Here is an 18,668-nt window from a genome sequence, read left to right on the forward strand (position 1 = left end):
ACGAACGTCTGCGTTGCCAAGGCCTAAAATAGAAGTCAAGTTCTATTTGTGAAGCAGATCGCGCAGCAAATCCTGCCTCCCATCTCATGCCTCTCTCATCTCCTCACACCCACATTGCTTTTAAAAGCTGCAATATAATAAAATCCCGGCTTTAATTGTATTTGTTTTCAGCCACCAACAGTATTTACATTCAACCATGCAAACTTGCTCACAAGTGAGTTCTAGATTTCCAATCCAGCTGTTTTCTTCATACCGAAAAATGTTTTATTTGAAGATATCAATGTTCCCAAACATGTAGATACAGTAGGCCTAAGACTTTCTTTTTGAAATAAATTAACTGAATAACCACAAAGCAAACATGTAAACCTATTCCCAAAATTAGGACTTCATTACAAAAAGATGTCAAAATCCCAAATATAAGGAGCCTATTTAAATCTGTCAAAATATACTACATGAATTAGAAAGACTATATTGTGCTACTTCCATTAAATGCTCCAATGTGCAAACACTGAAATAGTTATTCTTGTAACTTGTACCATGACATTGAATACTTGTTTCTGATTGGCTTGAAGGGCATTCTAGAGCGTGCATTATTTCCCTATTACGCATGGTATAATTCAATGGCTGTAGTTCATTACATGTTCTATGTTTGATCTGCTTTTAAAAGCAAAAGTTGAATTTAAAACATTATTTCCCATTGTTAAATCGATTTTCATAACAGCAAGCTAGGACTGATGGTTTGTTAGCTAACGAGCAAGTATGTTTGTTTGGTTACTACTAACTTGCTAGCTACTTCAGTGAATGTTGAAACATTTGTACCTGCAAATTAACACATTTTTGCAGCGGTATAAAACGGGATAATCAACATGAGGCTCTTCATTCTCTGGAAAATAATGCAACGCCACTAGCACATTGTGCTCATCGTTCACTATTTCCCATAGAACGCATAGCCCCTCGATTATCCCTTACATATTTCACTACACTCAAACAAATATATGCATGTATGAAAGTTGCCATAGTTGATGGATTTTGTAATACATTTTGAAAACCGTAATACACATCTTCAGATTAGATTTTCATATGGGTAGACCTGTGTAAACCTTTTCACAATAGGAATGGCTCAGATGTCTTTAATGAAAGCCACCAAATATCAGCAGTGTACCAGATGAATTTGCAACAACAGCACTGCGACAAGTATAGGATGGGACAATTATCATTTTTCAATTAACAGCTATGAAACAGTATAAACGCGTGTCTCAACCGAGGGCTATGAGCTTAGCACACACTCATCTGTTACTTTGTAAATCTCTAGAAACGGTTCACTGTAATGTTTGTGAGTAGAATGTATTGCCTCGGTTGAGATAAGCCTTTCAAAATAAAACAAGTGGCAAAACATTAAATCGTTCAGATGTGCACAGACTGCGCTGTTTGAGGCTGGCTGACTCAGTATTTGTTATTTCGCATCAGTCCGTCTAGGTTAAATATCTTTTTAAAGTCGTAATAGAGCAAACTGATGGCTTTGATTCATTATACATTACACTACCATAGAAGATATGGAAAACTTGCTATGTAATGTGTGTATGAACAAAGTTACCAAAACCCAAAATCTCATATGTAACATATCAAATATGCTTGGGAATATGATATAATTACATTGAGATGCAACCTCAAACAGCGGGTAGGTAGCCTAGCAGTTAAGAGCGTTGGGCCCATAACCAAAAGGTCGCTGGTTTGAATCCCGAGCCGACCAGTTAACATCTGTCAATGTGCCCTATAGCTGGGCACTTAACCCTAATTGTTCTGCTAAAATTTAAACACTGTGTACTGCTGCAATAAACAAACATTTTATAGTCAAAATCATTGAAATATTTATTTAATTGAAAGACTATGCCAACTCAGTTCAGACATTTTTTTATTAGAAAAAAAAAAAGTCAGGGTCATTCTTGCCAATAAAAAGAATGCTGTGTAGATACTAGAAAGTGCTTTTAAAGATTCTAATGTGTTGAACTAAAACATTCTTAGCCATGAACTTTACCATCAAATCATGTATGTTTCCACACAGATTTAAGGTTTCACTCTCCCCAAAACTGCTCTTCCACCTTATGATAGTTGCCTCAAGATTTATTCCTCTAAAGGGTTTCCGTAAAAGTGTTGTCTTGTAATTTTCCCCTCTGACATCAATATAGGAGCCCTGATTGGTCTCTCAATGTAAAAATATTAAGGACTAAACTTTTTATTAAATTCTGGTGAAGATCTCCAACCTGTTGTTTCAGAAACAAGTGTTTGACATGCCAGCACAAAGACATACTCATCATCACTCCCGCCGGAGGCGTTTACCATCATCCTTCTCACAGACATTTCTCAAAGTGCTTTTGATCTTTTCAGAGCTGTTCGTCTCTGAAATGCAGTACTTCTCAACTTGCATGATGTCTGACGTACACAGAGCTGAAGATGTTGCGTTGTTTGAAGGACATAAAAGGGGATGACTATAAGGATTCAGACTGTCCTCTCAATAACTGCACACATTTTCCTTGGTGAATCCTAGGTCTTTTTAATTAATATAGATCTATATTTGATATACTTGATGTGATACTAGTATTCACTCAAGATAATACAATGCTTTGTTTTTATATTAGCAAATATTCAAGATTAAAACATTCTTGAATGTCCTCTCTCATATACTTCTAAAGTGAACAAAATAAATTAAAATCAGTTTTTGTACATACTTACATGATATGAAATAACATAGTGTTTTCCTTCAATTGAAGTATAATGATATTGAACATGACAACTGAGTAAAAGGCTGCTGTAGTTGAAATAATCACACTGGTTTCTCACTGGTTTCCCTTGTAGTTGGGACAGTTGTCACAAAAAAATAAATGTTAGCACAGAACTAAAAATGTAATTGTAAAAAAACAAAAATAAAACAATATGTTGTACCTTATATTGTAAAGTTCAAGCACAAAATTGATATGTCCTGTATCAAAACATATCTGTATTTGTAATGGCTGATATAAAAAAAGGTCAACATAAAATACCATTTGCCACAGCTTGTAAATATTCTTAAAAAATACCCTAACCTCTTAGAGGGCAGATAAAAAAAAAAAACAAGCGACTTCAGCAATACGTAACATGAAAATATATACACACTTAAAGCAATAAACTAGACTGGCACTCTCCCATCATCGACACACAGAGCTCCTTCCATTCCAATCTTTCACTACACTAACCAGTCTCCTGTTCCTGACAATTCTAGGCGTTTTTGTTTTGAACTAGCGGCAACGTCCCACAAACTAGGCGAGCGCCTGGATCCAGGACTCACGTACGCTCCCCCTCCTCAGAGACCAGAGGTCCTGTTGCATTGCAGTATGTACATAAAGCTCGGCCCGTCGGTTCAAGGCCTTGTCTATGGTCCAGTAGGTCTCCAGCTGGCAGGCTACATGTTATAAGCAACGTAGATGGGGTCCAGCTGGTCGGCCAGGAAGCCGTCCCGGAGGTGCATCCTCTGCTTCTCCCCCCGGGAGTTGATGGGGATGACCCCAATGTCCACCACCACCACCACCCCCACGATCAGGTAGTGTTCCTCCAGAACCACGTTGGTCACCAGGGGCACCAGGTCCAGGGCCTCCTGCTCCGACCCATCCAGCTCCACCACCACCACCAGGAGGTTGGTCCACGTGAACACCGCACTGCAAGGGAGAGACAGACAGGTAGTCAGGTTCAGTCAGTTTAAACAACATGAGCTACTGGTCTGAATCATCCAGTTCCAACACCAGGAGGTTGATACATGTGAACACTGCAACAACAAACCGTATAAGTAGGTACTGTGCATGTTGTAAGTTAGCTACTCTGCCATTTCAACAAACAGTAAGTCAATCTAGGGCATTTCAACTGGTCACCATTAACAACTTGTAATTGAACATAATCAGCTTGATATTTGAACAGAAAATCATTTGGTAAAATGCCCATACTGCATGTGTTTGTCCTGATTCGATATATACAATAGGCTGATCAGATCCTTCTATACATCTGACCTGTATATAGTTAACTAAAGCTTTTCTGCATCGTACTGGCCGCCTACTTGCTTTCTCTCTCGGATAAAATGTCCCGAGAAAGTTGAGCTACACCGGAACCACAAATCCCCAAGCTACTGTATTTTATCAGGATGCTTATCATGTAGCCTTATAAAGTTACAGTCATCACCATTCTGTGATGCTCTTATGCGTCCTGATAACGGAGGTCTCGATGTCGATGGGGTGGTACCTCATTCCCCTCAGCTCCATGGCCTCATCCAACGCCCCCACCACGTACAGGGCATCGTGTCGCTCTGCACACACACACACATAATAACAAACTGCTGCTACTGGATGTGAAGCTCACCTGTGAAAGTATGCATGATAAGTAGATTTGGTAATGAAGGGAACACGTAGCTTACCCCCGCTGGCATCAGTCAGTTCGGTCCTCCTGAGGAAGCCCAGGTATCCGGTGCGGGCCCAGATTGTCTGTGTGTCTCCAAAGCTCAGACGGGAGGTAAAGTGGTCTGACTGCAGGGCCTCGTCTCCATACACTGTGAAGTAGCCGCTGGCATTGTGTCCACTGCACACCCAGATCTGTGGGCAGGACAGCAATTCAATGTTTTAATTCATGCTTTTTAAGTGAGATCCTCTGGGGATCCAGTCCATGTCTAGTTGTATGATTGTTTACCCAAATTAATTCAGAACAACTCAGCCCTTAAACTTACAGGACCGCTGGACGTATCGCTAATATCAAACATGTTAATAGTGGATCTGTGTCCAGACCAATCCAGTGACAGATGTGTACTTTTAGACTAATTACATAACACTTACTGATCTTAGAACATTATACTGGATATCTAAGATATTAATGGTGTGCTCCATGGTGTGTTTCTATGTTGTGTAGTAAAACAGAGAAGAAGACAGTGTTCCCAATGACATCATCGGTGTGCATCCTGTGATGTGAACCAATGGCATTGCCTACTAATTGGTTGATGAGGTCATTGGTTAAACCATCTTCCGCTATATATTTTACTACAAAACATAGAAACGCCCCATTTTCACAGATGTTGCTGTTGGGGTGGTGCTGGAATATGAGGTTTAAAAATGGTGAAATTTCCCTTTATTAACATCAAGTGAGATTGAAGTTATGTGGGCTGACTCTTGAAGTACACAGAGAGAGACTATTGTAGTTTAGTCTAATGAGAGAGTGAATATCTAATTAGCTATGACACTTAAGTACAGAGAGAGACTATTGTAGCCCAATTTATTGTAGCTTGTATTGAGTTTAATGAGTGAGTGATTATGTCTCAACCAACCTCTCCAAGATGCGAGTCTCCCAGTGGTCCCTTCGTCTCCGGGTTAGCGATGATAATTCGAACCCCAGGTAGAATCTGATGGCATTAAGGAAGAGACGATTAGTGCTTTCATCTCTCCACTACTCTCTCTCCTTTCAGAGAGGCCATTTATGTAACTGATTTACTGGGTTGCGGCACAGTGAAGTGGCCCGACTCCCTCTCTCTCCCAAAAGGGCGCCATTTAGTAAGCGACCACAAACTGTGTAACAGGATTTAATGTTGCGACGGGAAAAAAAAGCCTCATTGTCGTGTGGTACAGACTGATCCGGATCTCCTGGCTGGTCCATGTGAAACAGAGCAGAGCGCTGACACAGCCGGGGCACAATTAACTCTCACCTACACTTCCTCAATTATGGGGATGGGTTGCTGTGGAAACGAACTCCTCGACTAGACGAACCACAGCACAGCATAAACACTACAGTTTAATCCCAGTGATTAAAAATACTTCAGAGTCTACCCTATGTCTATGTAAATGACAGCCATTCGTTTGTTCATTCACCAAGTCAGGCAGGGACTCACTTTTCCAGATTCCATGAGTGGTAAACTGTGTGGAGAACCTCTCTCTACCAGACGAACCCTGTGAGGGAGGGAGGAAGTGAAGAGTTACTGGGCCCCTGAGCCAATACTGTGCCTGCGTCCCAAATGGCACCCTATTCCCTATATAGTGCACTACTTCGGACCAGAGCCCTGTGGTAATAGGGAGCCATTTGAGACACACCCTGTGAGTCAGCGCGTCATCTGGCTAGTCGTCCTCATCGAGCACTTCATCGAGACTAAAGGATACTGGAGAGCAATAGATTACATTCTGAAACCTTTCATTTCACATTTCATCCACTGCAGCAGTTTATGCAAGCCCTTTTAGTCTACAAATTATACTTTACTTTCAACACAAACACAATAGCTACATCCCAGGGAGGAGGACAGTGGTGGAGAAAAACGACTGTCTATAATCACAGTGTGTATGTGAATAGCAGCAGCTATATTTGTGAGCGGTGAGGCCCAATGTGCAGCATGCTGTGGCCCTGCTAGTACACTGTGTCTCAGACTCCGTCGGCATTCAAATGGCAACCTATTCCCTATATAGTGCACTTCTTTTGACCAGAGCCCTATGGACGCTTGTCTAAAGTGGTATACTATAAAGGGAATTAGGGTGCCATTTGGGATGTACCGTAGTCCAGAGCAGCTGCAGGCTGGGTCCTATTGATGTGTTGACTGGGTATGGGAGAGGGACGTAGACCCACTGTTCTGACCCCAGGCCGTCTTAAAGACCCGTTTGTAATCTTAATGTCAGACTAGGCGAACACAGCTAGAGGCTCCATAGCCAGTTGTATCGGACTATTTTAGTGTCACAGGGAATGTGTCTGGCTCCAACCTTTATGCATACAATGTGGTGGAACTATTCCACTGTAAATGGACCCTGCAGAGGTAATGACTCCTGAACAGCTAATCAAATGGCTACCCAGACTATTTGCATTGTCCCCTCCACCTCTTCTACACTGCTGCTACTCTGTCATTATCTATGCCTAGTCACTTCAATAACTCTACCTACATGTACATATTACCTCAATTACCTGCACATTGACTCTGAAACGGTACCCCCTGTATAGATCCCCGCTATTGTTATTTACTGCTGAGTCTTTCTTTTTTTAATAGGCGTTTTCATAAAACTACTTTGTTGGTTTTAAGGGCTTGTAAGTAAGCATTTCATGATAAGGGCTACACTGGTTTGATTTGATTTGAGTCTTCAATGTCATGCGAGCATGGTCCAAGATATTGTTTTGGTTGTGAGCAACATTCTGTTGGCATAGATGTCATACCTCTGATTCTGAAGACCCCCTGTGTGTGTCACTCACTGACTTAGTACAACAGAAAATGCACCACTTGGTGAACTATACAGCTAATTTATCCAATCATTTATTCATCTCAACAAATGCTCAAGAGGATGTTCTGATAGGAGCATGCCCTTACCTGTCGTGCCTCAGCGCTCTCATGTCCACATACACAGTGGTTGGGTCTGGTCCTGAAGTTCCCTGCAGAATGACAACATGCCAGGGTTTGTGTCCGAGCTAGGATGTCTGCTGCCTTACAGAACCATGAACACAGCGCTGTCTAGATGCTACTAGCATGTTAGTGCTTAACAGAATGCCTACAGATCACACTGGTTGTGAATGGCAGCTTTGCGACAAGTCCAACCAACAATACTAATCCTAATGGCTTACTAACTATAACATTCAGACATACCATGGTTGTGGAAGAGGACAACAAGAAAAGTTTGAAGTCAATAAAAACCAAAAAGAACCGAACAGGGCCCGTATCCACAAAGCACCGACAGTTTGAGGTACCGCAAAGGAAAATGTGGGATAACGCTCACTGACAGGGTTGCAAATGATAACCAATCGCAACGAAGCGTCGCCCGCTGTGCACGCTTCTGACAACCACGGTCTGGTTGTGGTTGAAAGCAATGGTCAAACGTTTACTAGAAATTAACTCCCACAATACAAATCGGGGATGGGACTGTAGATCGGTCTCCATCAGTACGTTCATTCGTACTTTAGTCACACGTGATCTCTCAGACAGCACTGGGACGATTTTGACCAAACTTGTGTGAATGATGCGTTATTCGTGGCGGACGACGAGTTGCTTTGTTTTCGCATGACACGACCACTTTGCCGACTGTTCATTTTTACTTGCCGATAAATAGCAGAAAACTTTTGAAATGTCCATCATTTTCACCGAGCACAATCAAAGTTAACATAGGCCCTAGCTTTCAATCGCCCAATTTATAGGCATGCCCAATTCAGGCATCTTTTCTTAAAACGTGATATTGCGCTCAAGGATAACTTGTAATAACATGATATAGGTTAATTGATGAAATAATCCACACAAAACAAAATGAGATTATTTATAAGCCTAGTCGTTAGAAGTAATTAGGCATATCATGTGAAATCATTGTCAAAATCTTCTGAGGCTACTGTTGCATGTAGGTCTAGATTATTTATAGGTTGATCAGAAAAAAAGGGGAAAAAAAATGTCTTTCAACAACTCCAAATCAATTGCCTGCAATGGAACGGGAACCACTGAATCTTTGCCTTTTTCTACTATCTATTTTCTATTATCATGACACCTGCTGGTAACTCCTAACTGGTTAGGACACCTCATGAGGTGTTCGAAATATCTGTTGACTAAGCTTCATGCTTAGCTTTATTTTGACCCATAGTAGTAGTAAAATGTCTCTAGCCTCAGCACTTACGACCAATTTTGTGGATACGGCCCCAGAGCAGAAGGAAAATGAAAAATGTAACCACAAAAAAAAGGTGCACCTAAAAACTGTTCTGAGATCAGATCCAGTCTGATCCACCTCATGCAAACACAGAAAGAAGCCACTAAACAAAAAAAAAACATTTTGTTTTTTTTAAGAGAGGGAGAACAGAACACTACCCAGATGGAAGGAGAGAGAGGAGGTAGACATGGTGATATAGTGCATCATGTCTGAACGAGCAAACACAATCTGTATCTGTCCCTTCAATAGATGGTTTTGAAAGCTGACAGTTCAGTAGAGAGGCTTGACTGGCCAGACACGAGAGTCAAAGCCACACAGACAGAACAACACAATCCCAACATACATTACATTGAACACAGAGGCACCAAGTTGAACAGTAGTGTGCGTGTCTGATAGAAAATACTATCTAGTAGGTTAGTGAACAACCAAAAAACCCATATGAATAAAGAGGAGAAACCAGCCAACAAAGAAATAGAGAAAGCACAGAGCAGCTACCCCTCCCCAGACTTCCTCAGCCTAGCTCTGGTCCAGGGTGTTACATGAAGCTTGCTGATGTGGCGCTTTCCTCAACGCCCTGGACTAGAGCCATCCCCGGCCCTCCCCAGGTAGATTGCAGTGCACCCGTGACTCAGCAGCATGTTTTAATAGCATGGCTAAGGCTTTGGCAGAGGAAGCAGCAGAGCAGCATCTACCACCAGAGAGAAAGACAGCCATAGAGCTACACATGCTAGATCCTGACTCATTCCAGCCATAGACAGCCAGCTATAGAGCTGCACATGCTAGACTGACTCAGACCAGCCATAGAGCTACACATGCTAGATCCTGACTCAGTCCTGAGTACACGCAGATCAGAACACAAGGTACCGTCAAACAGGACACACTATACAGTCTTACAGCAGTATCGCAATAGTACGGTATTGCAGTATTTATCTATAGTCACTCAAACATCGAGCAGGCCTACACTATGACAATACTACTACTACTGCAAATACTGCAGTCACACTGCACTAAACTAGAATTGTTCAGATTGGGAATGTGCTTTAGTTCACGGAGGCTAATTTGGACTAGGCTATTAACACTCTAATATAGTACTATACAAGTGACATGATGGTATTGTACTCTCACTGCACTACTGTCTCTCTGGGTCTCAGAAGGAAAGCAGTCTCGGTGAGCTGTGGCAGTATCTATCTCAAGGCAAACTGGAAGCTGTCACTGATATGATATGACCACACTTGACAAGTTGGCCCAGCACAGGTTAACGTTTCAGTACTGCAGGGATTTCATTTTAACAAGATTACTTTTTCTAAGTGCTGAGCGCTTTGCCATTTGTCTCAAATGGCACCTTTAGACAGTAGAACATATTGCTGCTACACAAACAAAACAGTATGTGTGCACATGTCCCAAATAGCACCCTTTCCTCTAGACGGTGCACTACTTTTGACCACAGGCCATAGGGCCCTGGTCAAAAAGAGGTGTGCTATATAGGGAACAGGGTGCCATTCGTAACTCAGCCTATAACAGCTCACCAGAGTGGCAACGGTTGCCTTTCCCTGTTAAGTCAAATATGGCCCCAATATCACCATATAACCCTTAAATCACATCACTGTAACTGACCTTTGAATTACACATCCTGTCCACCTAGAAAGCTACTGAGAAGCGTTGAGAATGGCTGTGCCCGTGTCCCAATATACTGCTATACCTGTTCTCTACCCTGTCCCCCCCACCCCCACCCCACCTATCCTAACCCGTCCCTGTCCCCTGCCCCGCCCTCCCTCCCCCTGCCTGCTCACAACACCTGATGAAGAGGGTGATTAGCGAACGTGAAAATCCCCTACCTGGTCAGCAAGCTTCCCCAGCCTGTGAGGCTATAGCAGCAGCAGGAGGAGAGTGAGGAGGAGGTAGGAAGGAGAAATAAGGGGGAGGAGGGAGGAAGAAGGGGGCGAAGACAAAACGAAGTATAAGATGTGGGTGGGGTTATGCAAAACAACAGAGGGGGGTAAAAAAAACAAAAATGTCAACTATAGAAATGGGAAACAAAAAAAACAGAAGCAGCCTTAAACTAAAAAAGAAGTTATGTTCTAGGCTTATTAATGTTAGCCAATAGATCAATGTTAGCACATGTTGGGACATTTATACATGATCAGTTACATTTACACGATTTCATTGATAGTATTGATCAGGGATGGGCAACTTCGATAGGGCTGGGGGGCCCACAAAACATCTGAACTCGTCATGAGGGGCTGTAGTGGCTCGCGAATCCGCGTACCCACATCCATACCCTCAAATACATACCCACACATCCAGTCAGAGGTGGCCCTAGCCTTCTGGGGGCCCTAAGTGAAATTGTGTTACGTATACTCAAGTTAGGAAGAGTAGCATGCAGTAAGTCAGAGGTAATCGCTTATTTACAATAGAGTTTAAGAGGGAAGAATCTATACATGTCAAATAATGGTGTTAAATACAATTCAATTCAACAGGCTTCTCGGTTTGGGCTATTTGTCGATCCGTCAGAATTGATTGATTGATGGAACAACGAAGTGCACCTGAATCTGGTGCCAATAGTATTCTGATCTCCATCTCATTAACGTTTCAATAGCAAAGCTTACAATTTGATATCATTTGAATAATAAAGCTTGCAAATAATAGTTGAATCGTGTAAAAGAATGAGCCCAAAATTAAAGCATGAAGTTGCAGCATGTGTAAATGCTTATGGACAGCTGAGCTCCAGAGACATAGTGTGCATCCGAAAAGGCACCCTATTCCCTATATAGTGCACTACTTTTGACCAGGGCAAACAGTCGTGCATTATTGAGGGAATAGGGTGCCATTTGAGACGTACACGTAGCTCAGTGTATGTCTGGTAATAGTTTTTGCCGTTGGTGAGAAGCAGAGGGCAGAGAGAGTGAGATGTGTAGAGGACATCTATGCATGTTGGCTTCTCCTCCTGTGAGCTGTAAACCCTGTCAGGAACATTACTGTAGGCCCCATAGGCTGGCCCTGGGGAAACTGTGGCTTCCCATGTTAAGTCACAAATGCAGATTAATGACTATAGGCCATTAAATCGAATCAGATTCATCTCCCTCACCCCAAAAAACAAGCAAACTGCAAGGCAACTAGAGAGTTCACAAAGTCTCTAAATAAAACAAAACACCACGAACTTCCAAGACTTGAGGAAAAAGGCTTTGCAAACGATACCGGAGGCAGAGAGAATGACAAGAAACAGTCGCACGCCTTTCAACAAACACAAGACAACAGAGCCACAAACACACATTGGCTAACATGTATCAAAGAGCCCGTTGTCTACTATGGTGGGAACATTGGTAATAGGATCCATTAAATGTTGGATGCATTGACATCACCAGCGTGCTGGGGTTGTCCTTCTCATTCAGTCTCTCAGAGTCCCACTGGTGACAGATTGGGGACAGAGAGAGACAGCATCCAAAGATACTGAACTTAGTAAGAGCACATTTGATAAAACGTTGAGGGACAGAGCACATGTGGTTTGCGGACCAGAGGAGGAGGAGGAAGTTACTGACTGTACCTGCAGACAGACGGCCAGGTTGACTCTGCAGCCGAACGAGGTGCTGACTGCTCGGGGGTGGAGGCCCAGGTCTTTGAAGAGCTTGGAGAAGGACTGAGTCAGAGCTATCCTGGGTCTCTCCTCCGCCACCACCACACACGTCCTGACCCGCGACAGGTCCAGGCCCCGAGACTGATGGAGAAACCAGAACTAACTGGATCAAATCAGAACTATAACCAGGCTGGATGAGTCTGGGCTGATGGACAATCCACGTATCAGTCAATCAATCAGTGTTTTTACATCAGCAGTTGTCAAGGTGTTTTACTCTCAGGTCATCACATTGTAATAAAACGTTATCTTTGTTGTGGTGATTTGGCCGGTAGATACCTACCTTGAGGGATTCGGTCTGCAGGCCCAGGCCCTTGGTGCAAAGCTCCATGACGCTGTAGGAGCAGAAGGTGTCCCTGACCTTGTACTGACTGACAGCTAGCAGCCACAGAGCAGGGTTCACCTCCAACTCCGAAGGCGGGATCAGGATCGACTGGTGGCCGGAGTACACACTAGACACAGGAGACACAGAGTGAGTACACACAGGACACTAACTAGGTAGTACACACTAGACACAGGAGACACAGAGTGAGTACACACAGGACACTAACTAGGTAGTACACACTAGACACAGGAGACACAGAGTGAGTACACACAGGACACTAACTAAGTAGTACACACTAGAAACACAGAGTGAGTACACCATACAGTAGTAGACACAGGAGACACAGAGTGTACGTAACTAAGTAGTACCTGAGAGCACAGAGTGAGTACAAACACTTAAACACACTAGACACAGGAGACACAGAGTGAGTACACACAGGACACTACTACTTCACACAGGACACTAACTAGGTCACACCGGACCATGAGTGTACTAACAGCCAACTAACTACATTATATATTCAGTGGCTCCATTTATAATCCAGACCAATGCCATTTCATCAAGGCCAATGCAACCTCTAATAGTACAGCTAACTAGTAGCTGGTGAATTATACACTGAATAACAAGTCAGGGCTAGTTTGCGTAGGCATCAATCAGAAACACATGCGGCAAATAAAACGGCTTTGTTCTTTAGCAAAAGGTCCTGGTGTTGAGACAGCACCCCACTGAGGATATTTCCATCTGAACATTTGCCAAGTTGAGTGGTGCCATGTCAGAGAGTGCTTCCAACGGGGAGGCGATTAAAGAAAGCCCAGCGGACAGCGGAGCAGAACGGCGTCATCGTCACAAGGAGGCGGGTGGGAGGCTAAACACAGCAGAATAATGCATGCGCTGCATTTGGCCCCCTGCTTAGTCCCCCCGGGCCTCTGACAGGCCTGTAATGTCCTGACAAGGCCCCAGCATGGCACAGGTCTAACTGGTCTGCCTGAAGAAGACAGGCTTCCTGACATTTGTAGGTACTGAGAGACGGTGCATTCCGATGAGGACGTCACTCACTGTGTGTGAGGGTCTGAGTGAGGCGCAGGGTGAACATAGCATGGCTCCTTCAGAACAGAGGTCCAGGAGTAGCTGTGTGTGTGTGTGTGTGTGTGTGTGTGTGTGTGTGTGTGTGTGTGTGTGTGTGTGTGTGTGTGTGTGTGGACGCAGCAGAGCTAGATGTGTGTGATGTGATTGGTGGGCAGTGACGAGGCTAGAAGGGTCCATCTCTCTGTTTCACCTGCAAAGGCACCAGAGGACGAAGCCCAGGCCGCAGTAGGGGTCCAGACAGATAGCCACCTCACGGGAGGGGTACAGCTCACACTGCAACTTGATAGAACGGCAGAAGGCACTGGTGGCAGTATGAGACATCTACACGGGAGGGATGATAAGAACAAACGCATACAGATTAGTAATTTAGTTAACACTCTACTTGGCTATAGCCTGGTCCCAGATCTGTTTGTGCTCTTGCCAACTCCATTACAAAATATGACAACAAGTGACAAGGAGTTGGCATGGTGGCACAAACTGAAGGGCACTCAAGCGACATCACAAAACCAACAAATCCAGTCTGTCATTTTTACCAGGGTGGCCCTTAATTAAACAATATACACATGACACATGACGTAGATGTGTACCCCAGTCATTCTTTCAGAACTTTATCAACGTACAGTACGGTATTCAAGCCCAAGGCTTTGTTTTGAGTTTCAATGGAACTGCATCAGAATTAGGAAACGCACTGCAAAAAACTATTCAAGTAAATATTCTCACGAGCTGCTAGTAAGAGTACCACTCCTGAATCCTTAACTAATGAATCAATTAAATCGTAGAACAATGACTCAACGCAGCTGAATATATAGTGGGATAACGCTTTCACAACTTGGTGCGTCTCCCCTCCGGTAGATAGAAGCTGTTATTGTCCCATTGAAAAACACTAGTTCCACTCCAGCGTGAGAGGTTGTTAAAGTGGCACGCAATCCTATCCGTGTCACAAATGACACACTATTCTCTATACAGTGCTGTACATTTGACAAGGGGATATAAGGCGCTTTCCAAAAGTAGTGCACTAAGCAGGGAATAGGGCGCCATTTGGGACACAGGGTAGGAGGAGACATGTTCTCACATGAAACCCAAATTCAGGGTTTTGTCATGTTAATCAGTGTACAGCACGAGAGACATCATTATTTGACATGGCTGAACAGCCAGAGTGCATCTTGTTTTAGTAAACTACAGAAAAGAGCCACACACACCACAACAATTCTCCCCCACCACCACCACCTCCATCGACCCTATTCCTCTACGCGTTTTCAGCTAAACGGAGAACAGAATAGACAATCGCCTCTAGCTGAAGGGAGAATATCCACAGCCTCGTCCACTGAGGAACTGATAGCAAATTTGCTTCCTTGTAAGACCAGTGATACGATTCATCTTTACAAGTTGCCATTTCACTGGATTTCCTACTGAGCTTCGTCGGTCAGACAAAGGTTTCTCCATGGCCGGATGAACTGTGAACAAGGTGTGTCCTAGTACGACGTTGGATCTGTGGCGACAGGGAGAACAGGCCTTCTGGGTGAGCACCGTACTGTGACAGATTCAGCAGTCATCCACAGCAGAGGGGGGCTGGGATCAATAACTGCTTTCGTGTTGTTGAAAATGTCACCACTATCTTTCCACTCAGACTTCATACAGATTGTTTCTGTTTCACTTCATACGCTTCTCGAAGATATCAGCCTCCCTGATAGGAGAAACACATTGGGGTTAGAGGTTTACCTTCACTCCTGCTAGCATCCCTGTGGTGGACACACTGAAGTCCAGATAGGCCAGTGTGTCTGGGTTGGAGGGCTTGTACAACAATGGAGGTTTCTTCTTTGGCAGATCGTCTAGAGGACAGAGAGACAAAGGACAAGACCACTGTCATCACAAATACATTCTTAAGTAGAGGATACATTACATTGTCATTAGTCTCGATTGGTCGTAAGATCTCTGCGTCGGTGTCTCTTGTAAAGAAGTCCAGACCCTCGGGCTAAAGTGGGTAATGTCTGACTGAGGTGACTGGTGCAGCGTGGGTAATGGAGTCTCTTACCTGTGTCCAGGACAGGAGGCCAGGACCTGACGTCCACTGCTGCTGAGGCCTCCTTCGACCTCAGCAGTTTACAGATCACCGCTGTGGTCATCATACACGCCGAGCGGCTCACCTGGGGCCACACGCACACGTTGAGACAAGCAAATACACGTTTGGATACACACAAGTTTATACGCGCACGCGCAAACGCACTGTAAAATGCTCCAGAAAGACGAGGCCTACTCTGTCGCCTTCGAGGATCCATCTCCCTTTAACGTGACCTCTTATGCATCATCTTGGTCTACATTTTCTCTCATGAAAGGTCGGTTGTGATGCGATGACGACTTGATACAGAGGACGTCAACCAAAGCACTTACCTCCACGATCATCTTCACTGTGGGCAGAGTGGTGGCTATGTTCTGGGGGTGCGGAGGTCGCACAGTGATTGGCACGCAGCCCGCATACAGGCACCCGTAGAACGCTGCGATCAGGTCAATCCCTGCATGAAGGACACAGAGAGAGAGAGAGAGGATATTAGTTCTGGTCCGTCCGTCCATGAGTCCCTGTGCCAAATCGGAACCATCCTCCCTCCCGACAGAAAGACACTGCACCCTCAGGACAAGGTGTCGTATTGAGCAGGCTGTCCAAGAGACATTTAATTGAATGGCTCTCTCAGGCAATCTCCCTTGTCAGGATTTTGTCCTGCTTGACTGAGCCTTTTCATTATGGACCTTTGGTTCACTTGAACGCTTGAATTTCTCTGGCTCCCAAATGCTAACGGAGTTCCAAATTAGCATTCTACCTTTTAAATCTTGGAACACCCAGGGCCTTCTCTGTGTGTACCCTTAAAGATCAGCACACTCTTGTGGGAAGTGCTATTCTATCAGAGAGATGTGGCTCAGGCCCAAGCACTTGGCTTGGAAGCACAGAGAGATTCTAGATTGATGAATGATAACTGACAACACATGACTGCTGGTGATAAACCCAGTTAGAGACGTGTGATCTGTGTGTCAGCCCGAGTGCCAGGCAGCAGCCGTACCAGGGGGGTAGACGAGCGCAACGTGATCCCCGTCCTGCAGGTGTCCTCGCTCCGCCAGCATGGTGGCAATCTTCTCTGCTCTCTTATGCAATTGGACACATGTCAGAGAGCTGGCTATCGTCCCCTGTGGTCACACACACACGAAGACACAGGCACACACACATAAGAGAGATAAGATGCGAGAGAGACAAAGAGAAAGAGGGAGAGAAAAAGAGAGCGAGAGACAGAGGGAGCAAGAAAATGATGATTTACAGTTTAAAGTTTCAATAGGTCTGTGATAGGGCTACTTCAAATAAAATCCTCATGGGTCTCAATACAAAGTGAGAACACTCAACTATTTCAGCTGCTACTGCCGTGTGTACAAAACATGTCAGGAGTCAGATGTGAACAATGCCAATACAGCCTTTAGCCAGGTCTCACTCACCCTGCAGTTGAGAAGTGTGTAAAGCACATGGTCCGGAGTGGTCTGGGCCCTCCATTGTAACACTTCAGAGAGGAAGAGGAACTGAAATATACAAAAGAAGGGAAAATAAAATAAGCCTCTGGCTGGATCACACACTCCGAGAGAAGAGGAGCCATTCTGCCTCAGTGTTCAACTCAGACAGGAAGTGTGTGTCACAAAAGGCACCCTATTCTCTATGTAGAGTGCACTACTTTTGACCAGGGAATGCATAGGGTTCTGGTCAAAAGAAGTGCCCTATATAGGGAATAGGGTGGTCCTTCTGTGGCTCAGTTGGTAGAGCATGGCGCTTGTAACGCCAGGGTAGTGGGTTCGATTCCCGTGACCACCCATACATGGAATGTATGCACACATGACTGTAAGTCGCTTTGGATAAAAGCGTCAGCTAAATGGCATATATTATTATTATTATAGGGTGCCATTTCAGAAATCGCCTAGGAGAGAAAGGTACAGTAATTAAATCCCTGAGTACCATTGGCTAAAACATGTCTGCCATAATCACAAAATCTGTTAGCCTATTGAGGAGAAGCTGCTACATTTGAGTAATTTAGCAGATGCTCTTATCCACAGCAACTACAGTTAGTGAATTCATCTTAAGATAGCTAGGTAGGACAACCACATATCACAGTAAGTATATTTTTCCTCAATAAAGTACCTACACAAAAGTATGTTGACACCCCTTCAAATTAATGGAATCGGCTATTTCAGCCTCACCCATTGCTGACAGGTGTATAAAATCGAACACACAACCATGCAATCTCCATAGACAAACATTGACAGTAGAATAGACTTACTGAAGAGCTCAGTAATTTTCAACGTGGCACCGTCATAGGATGCCACTTTTCCAACAAGTCAGTTCGTAAACTTTCTGCCCTGCTGGAGCTGCCCCGGTCAACTGTAAGGGCTGTTATTGTGAAGTGGAAATATCTTGGAGCAACAGCTCAGCCACGAAGTGGTAGACCACACAATCTCACAGAATGGGACCGCCGAGTGCTGGCGCGTAAAAAACGTCTGTCCTTGGTTGCAACACTCACTACATAGTTCCAAACTGCCTCTGGAAGCCACATCAGCACAAGAACTGTTCGTCAGGAGCTTCATGAAATAGGTTTCCATGGCAGAGCAGATGCACACAAACCTAAGATCACCATGCACAATGCCAAGTGTCAGCTGGAGTGATGTAAAGCTCAAAACATGTTCTATGGAGTGATGAATCACGCTTCACCATCTGGCAGTCCGACAGACGAATCTGGGTTTGGCGGTTGCCAGGAGAACGCTACCTATCCCAATGCATAGTGTCAACTGTAAAGTTTGGTGGAGGATGAATAATAGTCTGGGGCAGTTTTTCATTGTTTGGGCTAAGCCCCTCAGTTCCAGTGAAGGGAAACTTTAATTATGTAGCATACAATGACATTCTACACCATTCTGTGCTTCAACTTCGTGGCAACAGTTTGGGGAAGGCCCTTTTTAG

General features: G+C 44.2%; 1 protein-coding gene across 19 annotated transcripts in view; it reads right to left on the minus strand.

Annotated features, from left to right (window-relative positions):
• Positions 1–1,843: 1,843 nt before the first annotated feature.
• Positions 1,844–18,668, minus strand: part of LOC118402551 (disco-interacting protein 2 homolog C-like) — a 259,141-nt gene continuing 242,316 nt past the window's right edge. For 17 of the 19 annotated variants that reach the window (XM_052477019.1, XM_052477011.1, XM_052477015.1 and 14 more), the window contains 15 exons: positions 17,165–17,245; positions 16,741–16,864; positions 16,079–16,200; positions 15,723–15,834; positions 15,410–15,519; positions 13,881–14,011; positions 12,563–12,731; positions 12,193–12,363; positions 10,487–10,516; positions 7,340–7,401; positions 5,891–5,948; positions 5,333–5,407; positions 4,436–4,610; positions 4,204–4,327; positions 1,844–3,689 (listed from right to left, as the gene is read on the minus strand). In XM_052477019.1, coding sequence (XP_052332979.1) covers positions 3,437–3,689; positions 4,204–4,327; positions 4,436–4,610; positions 5,333–5,407; positions 5,891–5,948; positions 7,340–7,401; positions 10,487–10,516; positions 12,193–12,363; positions 12,563–12,731; positions 13,881–14,011; positions 15,410–15,519; positions 15,723–15,834; positions 16,079–16,200; positions 16,741–16,864; positions 17,165–17,245 — 1,797 coding nt within the window. In that variant the 3' untranslated portion in view covers positions 1,844–3,436. The remainder of the gene's footprint in view (positions 3,690–4,203; positions 4,328–4,435; positions 4,611–5,332; positions 5,408–5,890; positions 5,949–7,339; positions 7,402–10,486; positions 10,517–12,192; positions 12,364–12,562; positions 12,732–13,880; positions 14,012–15,409; positions 15,520–15,722; positions 15,835–16,078; positions 16,201–16,740; positions 16,865–17,164; positions 17,246–18,668) is intronic. The other 2 variants (XM_052477016.1, XM_052477028.1) reach the window with 1 other exon arrangement.

The sequence above is a fragment of the Oncorhynchus keta genome, chromosome 23, assembly GCF_023373465.1.
Source record: "Oncorhynchus keta strain PuntledgeMale-10-30-2019 chromosome 23, Oket_V2, whole genome shotgun sequence".
Taxonomy (NCBI): domain Eukaryota; kingdom Metazoa; phylum Chordata; class Actinopteri; order Salmoniformes; family Salmonidae; genus Oncorhynchus; species Oncorhynchus keta.